This window comes from Aulonocara stuartgranti (assembly GCF_965226115.1).
Source record: "Aulonocara stuartgranti genome assembly, chromosome: 14".
NCBI lineage: Eukaryota > Metazoa > Chordata > Actinopteri > Cichliformes > Cichlidae > Aulonocara > Aulonocara stuartgranti.
Genome location: NC_138950.1, coordinates 8,418,942 through 8,427,259, shown reverse-complemented (window position 1 = coordinate 8,427,259; position 8,318 = coordinate 8,418,942). Strand labels below are relative to the sequence as shown.

At 38.1% G+C, this 8,318-nt stretch overlaps 1 protein-coding gene across 3 annotated transcripts; it reads right to left on the bottom strand.

Moving 5' to 3' along the window:
* Positions 1-901: 901 nt before the first annotated feature.
* slc25a15a (solute carrier family 25 member 15a) lies at positions 902-8,210 on the bottom strand. 3 transcript variants are annotated; one of them, XM_082502533.1, is made up of 9 exons: positions 8,187-8,210; positions 6,967-7,043; positions 6,734-6,860; positions 6,476-6,551; positions 4,336-4,594; positions 2,357-2,497; positions 2,089-2,264; positions 1,844-2,002; positions 902-1,122 (listed from the first exon to the last, which is right to left on the bottom strand). In XM_082502533.1, exons 4-9 carry the CDS (start codon positions 6,528-6,530, stop codon positions 1,001-1,003), a joined length of 912 nt encoding a protein of 303 aa, XP_082358659.1. In that variant the 5' UTR covers positions 6,531-6,551; positions 6,734-6,860; positions 6,967-7,043; positions 8,187-8,210; the 3' UTR covers positions 902-1,000. The 3 variants fall into 3 exon arrangements, with proteins under 3 accessions (XP_082358659.1, XP_082358658.1, XP_082358660.1); XM_082502532.1 differs by lacking the exon at positions 8,187-8,210 and adding an exon at positions 7,426-7,485; XM_082502534.1 differs by lacking the exons at positions 6,734-6,860; positions 6,967-7,043; positions 8,187-8,210 and adding an exon at positions 5,448-5,534 and having other exon boundaries at positions 6,476-6,720.
* Between the last annotated feature and the right edge of the window lie 108 nt (positions 8,211-8,318).

The following is an 8,318-nucleotide window of genomic DNA, read 5'->3' as shown; positions in this document are numbered from 1 at the left end:
TCTGTGATCGAGCAAGCTAGAACAGTACTGCACTTGTTTACGTGTCTGTTCTCTCTGTGGGTGCGGTCTTTTTCCCTTAACACCGGTTGCTTTCTACAACAGTGAGGCACGCTTGCCCTGTAAGTCACCTTTAGGTTGCTAAGATGTAACATGAACCATTTTTGTTTAACCAGGATCTTTGTGGCTCTTGTATTGAAAAGCTATCTCAGTCCTGCTCTTGTGCTTTCGTACATTTAAGTTCAGCAGTCTGTCACCTGAGTCCGTCACATGAATAAATAATTGTTGTATCCAAGTCATGAAACATGAGAGGTGATGTTCAAAGAAGATGATACGTAGTTTTCCTCGCATTTTTCCCATGGATTCCCCAAGTTTTTACAAAATTAAGGATTATTTATGAGGTTTAAAATTCTATTTCATGGAATATAGATTATATTGAACCTTACACGGAAAGTCATTAGTCTGGCAGTGTTGGGTCTACTGACTTTTTGGACCCTTCATGAAAAGATTCACAGGAGTTTCTGATGTGTTTATTTTTCAATGTTTCTCCTGTTTTTTGTTTTCACATGTATAACTTTATGTTCTGTTTTTTTTCTAGGAAGAGTGGGTTTTTTGGTTTGGGGGTTTTTTTGGCCGTGGAGATCCTGAAGTTTTTCACTTCTTTTACATTACATTTTTATAAAATTGTAATTTAAATGCATTTGCACTATCTTATGACACATGCTCCAATTTTATTAAAGTGAATGGGCCAAAAATACAACTGTAATTTCTTTTTTGACTTGACAAAAGAACAAGGTCATTTTCAAGTGCAGTGTTTGTACTGCCTCTTTTTTCCTTGAGATCTTAGTCCAAATAACTCACATATGATTCTGTTTTTATTATATTTATATATTACAGTGTTTCATACCACTGGGTCACACACACTAAAAATAAAAAAGAGTTGGCAAAAATAAAGGTTTTTTTTTTATTAAAATATTTGCTTTGGTTGGAAAGATCCATTGCATCAGGCACCAGCGGCATCCATCATTAACTTGCGACTAAACTCATAAGCCAGGAAGAGGGCTCCGTTGGCAGGGAAGGTGCGCACCATTGTAGGAGTTAAGCCAGAGTACAGAGCAGTGAACCCTGTCGGGACAAAGAGGAAAAGCTGCACAGACTGTTCTCTACAGATTAAAAAAAAGAGCATGGACCAATTAGCAATATTTCAAAATGACAGTCTGTCAATATACCCTTATCACACAGATAACAGTTATTAAAGCTGCAATGTCACAGAACAGTGTTTTATAGTGCATTTATCTCTGATATGTTACATAAGGTTATAAAACATTGTCTCTCACAATAATTGTTTTCAGTTTTTACTGTTACCCACCTCCTATGAAGTGGGGAGGTTTGTCTGCTTAGATATTGTTTTCTGATTCTGAATATTACAGCCTGGCATCAAGATAAGGGCCTACTTTGAACACATGTGTGTCCTATTCTATAAGCCAGTAGTAAAGGGTGCCAAAAGCAAGGGTTAAAGTCCCAGTTTAAAGTCCACACCCCACATTCTTTAAAGATTAGTTACATGTTGTGGGTCAGAACCATCCCCATCTTCAATTGTGGCCTTCAATCGGATCACAGCTACACACTTGTAAAGTTTTGTGACCTACTGCTGCTTACACTGCTGACACTATCATATTTTTTAACTTACGTTCACAGACATAAAGAAATATAACACATGCCAATATATTCAAAATGGCATTTGGGGTGCATCCTGCAAAAGTATGTGTTCCCAAGACTACAATCATCACACAGAGAATCAGAAAACCCACTCATATTCATCTGTGCATACATGTTCAAACCTTACCCTCAGTGCGTATAACACCCATGAAGGTCTTGATGAAGCCCTCTTGCCTCCCTGCTAAGGAGTACACCTGGATCCTGGACTTTATACAATCTATTGGATAGACCACCAACCAAAGACATCCTCCTGCAAATCCCCCACTGAACATCAGCGGAAGAATACCTGCAAAGGCAGAAACTATTTTGAGTCAAACATACTACAAACTCCAAAAATACCATAAATACAACAAGAAGATGATATAACCATACCTATACCATCTTTGCTTGTGCCCATGTGTCGCGCAAATGTGGACCGACACCACTCATAGGCTCCAAAGAAGCAGAAGTAACCAGGAAGTTCCCTCATGAAGGTGGACATCAGTCCTTGGTAGAATCCTAACGGGCCATCTGTCTTCAACACGGTCTTAACCACAGTCCACACTGTGCTGAAGACATCCCAGAAAACAAAGTCTAGCACAGCTTTGGTCAACTAAAACTTTTCTTGTCGTAACAATGTCAGGTTTTTAATTCCACTTACCTTTTCTGTCCTCTTGCCACCTTGCCAGATGCTTCCATTTCATGCATGGCCTGCAAGCGACATTTCACCAGCTCCGTGGGGCATATTGCCATGGAGGAGAAGATGGAAGCTAAAGACCCTGCAGATGCCTTCTGAAGATCACTGACGAGCAATGACAAGTACAACAAAAGATAAGAGTATGAAGAGGAAAGGGTTTTAATGTACATACATCCCCATCTTCAATTTTTAGAACTACAAAAAAGAGACTGTTTTATTTCTGCCTCATGCAGCCAGTGCTAAGGTTTGCTCTGACCGCTGATACACAAATAACTGGCATGTGTCCGACGATCAAGAGCTCTTAATGGATATCGATTTAATGACTGTTCCCAAGACGGTTTTCCAGTGTTGTGATTATATCACTCATTTGGTACGGAGATAAATGCGCTAAACCTTATGGATTTTTAATGTGATGAGTCTGCTTCTGACTCTACTATGCAAAAGGTTTGAGTCACACTCATTTCATTTCATATATTTTGCTTCCAAGGTGCCAGGCTTTTTTTGTAAATTTTAAAGTCATGTTGAGCAATAGTTTTCCAAGATTCTTGTACCTGATCAGTTTCACAGGAATGTTTTTTTTTTTATTTCCTTAACACTGAGCTATGAATCATTCAAAGATAAAAAGGTACTTAACTCAAGAGATGAACCAGTGTTGTGTCTACACATATAGCAGATATTCTTAGCAAAGAACCAATTCTAAACTGTGTCTTTAGGCAGAGAAGCAGCCTGTTACAAAAACACAATCTGTTTCAGCTTCTTTAGTTGAATTTATGAAAAATCACAAAGATAACAGAGTTTGACAACCAAAAACAATGTTTTTGTGCAGCGAAGGCGATTCCCAAAGAGCTATTAGAGGAAATGCAAAGGTTATACGCATTTAAATATGCCTTACTAAAACATATACTTTTACAGCATTACAGATTTCCTGCTTTAGGAAGCTCAAATCCAAGTTCAGGCAAGAGGCTGAAAGGTCAAATAAAGATAATGTAAGCTGTATTTCATACTTGATACAATTCCAAATTCCATTATCAAAATTAGATGAACAGCTTAGGAAGAGAGTGACCATCTGAAAATTAGTAGCTACACTCATTTGGGCCTTTTTTGCAAGGCTCAAATGAGGAAAAAGTTTTCCTTGCAGTTACATCAAAGAAATATTCTCATCATTTCTAGTTTTTTCTTATGCTAATCACTGTTTACTATGACATAAAATAAAGATTTAGGTTGTGATAAATGCAATGTGGCACAACTGTAGAAAAAGGTATTTCTTAAAGTGATCAGACAGCTCAAAATACAAAGCTGCTTAAGGAAAGTTATTTTAAAATTGCAATTAGTTTAAAGCCCGTTTGGCTGAGCATGATTTCAGTGGGTTCAATGTGTAATATTAATGGCAGTATTTTCATTATAGTTCATTGAATGACAAAAAAAAGCTTTTTCATTAAAATCAAAATGAATATCCCAAACAACTTAAATCCTTTAAAAATGCTCCATCAATTTTAACATTTGTCTCTAAAGAGCGTCACTGAAAACCATTTCTCTTCATTTAGTTTCTATTTCTGGCTGCAATAGATAATTATTATTGTGGGGAATTTACTTAATTATTATTCACTTTATTATTTCATTCTCAATTGCCAAGAAAGACACTTAATCTAAAGTTTTAAACTGTGTGAGCACACACACTTATGATTATGATGTTGCATCTCAGTACATGATGAAATGCTTTTCTGCACAGGGAGTGAAAAGAGGAGGCAGCAAATCACAGAGCGGAAAGAAAATGTGGAGGATTGAACCCCCGAAAATGTCTCAAGACACTGAAAACTGAGAGTCCTGGTTCACATGAACATTTAACATCAAATTGTGCTATACCCAGCTGCTCCTCACTGAAGTCTGTTACATATTATGCAGGTTATTATGTAAATAAATAGTCAGAAATATCTTCTTCCAACCTGAGATCAGCGCCTTTGTCCATCCTTGACATAAAGCGGACGGCATCCTGGCAGAGCCCATAACTCAAGAAGAGCACCGCGTTCTCAGCGATGTTGGCTATCAGGGCAGGCGTTGTGCCTTTGTAAAGACCACGGAGTCCCACCTGCCGGAATGTTGAGATGAAGCAGTGGATGAAGCCGCGGTACATTGTGGGAAACGTCTGCATCTTCACCTTTGCTGTGTCAAATGGCTGACCGCTCAGCACGCAGGCTGTGCCACCTGAGTGGGCATCAAGACGTGAATAACTGAGAAGAACTCAGAGATTAAAAAGTATTGGAAATCAGACTATAAAAATATATGTAGATGTATTAAGATACATATGTGTGTGTGTATAATATTTGATCTTAAGAAACTGTATTTTTGAGGTTTTAATTATTTTTTAACTGTTCCTTTTTCAGGGTGGAAGAATTGTACAACATACATCATTAAAGACTTTAAAAAAACAAAAATTGGGTGCACAGGTTTGAATTTATTTTCATGTTTCTCTAATACACACAGTGTCAAAAAACATATACAAGGTCAAAATCTATACACATACCCCCATTAGTATTTGGTAAGCAAACAGTGCAAGTTACATCTCAACCAGTTACACCTTTTGGTAGCCATCAGCAAACTTCTGGCAGTTCTGGCTGAATATTTGAGCACTTTTGTTGGCACAATTTGTAGAGTTCACCTGGTTTATTGCTCTTTGTGGATTTAGCTATCTCGGATTATTTCCATTCCCTATACTGACAGTATGCAGTATGTATAACTCAGTGAATTGACCTCGCCTAACCTTGATGTAACCTAACACTGACCATAAACACCACAGCCGCTGTGCACCAGTCCAACACAGTGCTTTACTGTAAATTCACAGTATGGCAAAGCAAACTGGTTTATCCTGCATGAAACTGTGTTGTACTTTCATGCAACCTTTGAATAACACGAAGTAAAAAGTACACACTTAGCAGTGTTTTTTTTTTAAATATATAACTTCAAATCATATACAGATCCATTATCTGATTTAAAATTAAGAACATTACATCTAAGCTTTAAATTTCCAGTTTATCAAAGGCCACTGAGCAGTCCTTACCTTTAAATATAACCTGTCTTCTTCCTCTCCCTTCTTTTCTTTCTTACATCTTTCTCCATCTCCGAGTGAAGTTATCTCTCATTCTCCCTGGGAAATACAGCAGCTGTACCTTTAGCTTGCAGACACACTGTGTGACAGACTGCTCACAAACAGTTTGTGTGTTTGCTGATATTTGTTAGGCCGATTGAAACGTTGCATTTGAAGTTATCTGCCACTTAAAAAAATGTTACTCCCTTTATGATCACTAGTTAGATGCTGAAGCACACATGACATCTGCACCAATCAGTTACAGATTACTGAATCTAATGGGTGCTGTCAACGAAATCCTTTTTTATGCTGGCAAAGAGAAACAACCAGTTGTAGTCAGTCATGATCACTAATGAAAAGTTAATAGGCCATGTCCTTGTCAGGTTAAAAGACATTGTACAACCTTCAACAAGTCAGATTTTAGTGGGTGATTTAGCATATCACTCTCTATGTATACTTTTGAACCTGTGCAGATAAGAGAAACTCCAAAATAAACCCAAGCCTATCCATATAATTACTGCTTTATTAAAAAATCATTAAATACATATGTTGTGCAGTTATTTCACCCCAGAAAAAAACCCAGCTCAAATAAATCATTAAAAGCTGAAAATATCCATGGCATTCATGTCAATGATGAGTACAGCATATAAACCCTCTGACCTCTGACTAAACTTTAGATAAATAACTGGACATATACAGCAAATGGTGTTAAAGACGATCAATACTGAAATAGATGTGGCCTGCTTCCAATCTTTGAGCATATCCCAATTTTTGAATTTTGCAAAATTAACCTTCCTCACTTCTTTACGTTAATAATTGAATGACAGCTTGGACTAAACCGTTCACCCCCACACTGATGGGATCAGGTAGGTGTTATGCTGTGATCCTTTTGCTGCCAGGGTTTGGGTCACTTTTAAAGCAACACAAAGCTGGTCCAAGTGATTATCTTCAATCTGATGCGAGTGGCGTGAAATACGGCCGTGTCTTTACGTTAAACTCACCTGCAGCTCCAGCTGAGAAGTCGATGATCGCCTGAATTACAGGATGTGGAGCCATCGTGACTTTAAGGACACGAGCCTGAAAATATCCACATGGTTTTCATTCATTTCACCTTTCCCTAATCTTTTTTTCCACACGCAATCACAAAACATGACATTATTCGCAAAAGAGATTAAAAACGAGCCTTAGGTGAGAAATAAGTTGTTTTAACAGAGGAAGTCAGTAAAATGAAGCACCTAGAAGGAGCCCGTGGTGCTTACCTGTAATCTCTTTAGCGTAGGTTAATCCTTCGCAAAGAACAGTGGGAGCATTTAACGCGTCGCTGTACTTTCACTCCACCTTACGACACAAGTTCCCACATGATCTGACTTCGCAGAAAGGAGGTAGCTGCACATTCAAGAAACACAGGACATAACTCAGACGTAATATTATTCATCCGTGCTGTTGTCCGTGGGAGCTCAGTGTTAGTTGATGCAACAACATAAAGTATTACCGTTTTGTCTATAAGTTCATTTCATTGGCGGGTATTTGTCCCGTCCTACCGAGCGCAAAACGCTCAAGGAGTTCACGCTACAGAGAAAAAGACACACTCAGTTAAACACACGGTTTCATTCTTAAAATTAAGTAATTGGATAATAGTTTAATTATATGAGATATAGATTAGATATATGATACACTACACCGAGTTAAAGTCATATTTGGCAACAGGCTCTATTTTTTTTTTAACTCAGTCTTGTGACATTTCGCTGATTAGAATGAAATAGCTTTCTGCATCGTAACATCATCTGTGAATGATGTCTCGATAGATTTAACAGAAGTATGAATATGCGGACCGGCGTGTCTATTACAAGTTTTGTCGTGATATTAAGAGGAAGACATCCCAAGATTCTAGTACAGTGGAGTACTTTATGTGATAACGTAAATCCATCGTGTATTCATTCCACTCACGTACTCGAATAATTGCGCAATGTTGACGGAATTATCTCCCCCGAATTTACTCATCTTGTACTTCCGAATTTATGCCAGTAATGCCCCGTCTGACTGTAATACCCGATGAAGACCACAAGGTGTCCCCCTACTCCACAGTTGGCTTAAGACACCAGACAGCTTCTGCTCCAGCAAACAGTCTCAAAGTGGTAGAGCCACAGATCATGAAAGGAACGAGTCCATTTACTTCATTTTTTTAACCCCCAAGTTTGTATTTTCCTTTTTACCATTTGAGAACATTTTATAAAGACCTTACTTTTATTAGCATTTTTGCTCATGAAATGATAATTAAAACTATAAAATGTGTACACAGCGCAGATTCTGTGACAAATCTAGCTTATTACCAGGTCATCCAGGGAGGCATAAGTATCAAATTAATTATGGAATCTTTTTTTGGTTAATAGTAAAGTTTAGGACGAGCTTGAGCAAACAAAAGTACCGCCTGCAGCCGACAAGCATTAAAAATAGCCCTGTTTTAGCCATCAGTGCAGCCATTTACATACTATTTATATGCTAGTACAATAAACATATGCACATATTGAATTTAAAGTAAAAGTAGCTGCGATATGTGCGAAAATACGAATATGCATCAGGTAAGTAATTCCCCTGCTCCTTGTTATCACAGCTTGCACACACAGCACATGTAAAATCTACCCACGGATTCTCAGTAATGTTCAACTAATGTGACCGTCCTCGTGGATTTTTGAGGTCTGCTTCCTGACTCACTGTGTGACTTTTGGATCTAAAACTTGCGGATGCTCGGCGGAATCCATTCATTTCTCTAATCACGTTTCCCGAGCAACAGGCAGCCACACAGCCCGCAGAGCGCGATATTTCCAGTTCAGTGCTTAAAAATTG

Bases quoted from the DNA above. Each gene is read 5' to 3' on its own strand.
- slc25a15a (XM_082502533.1), bottom strand. From the start codon at position 6,530: ATGGCTCCACATCCTGTAATTCAGGCGATCATCGACTTCTCAGCTGGA. The intron at 2,498-4,335 runs GTTGGAAGAAGA...ATTGCTCGTCAG, and splicing joins GACAAAGGCGCTGATCTCAG to TGATCTTCAGAAGGCATCTG. The intron at 2,003-2,088 runs GTATGGTTATAT...CTGCCTTTGCAG, and splicing joins CACAAGCAAAGATGGTATAG to GTATTCTTCCGCTGATGTTC.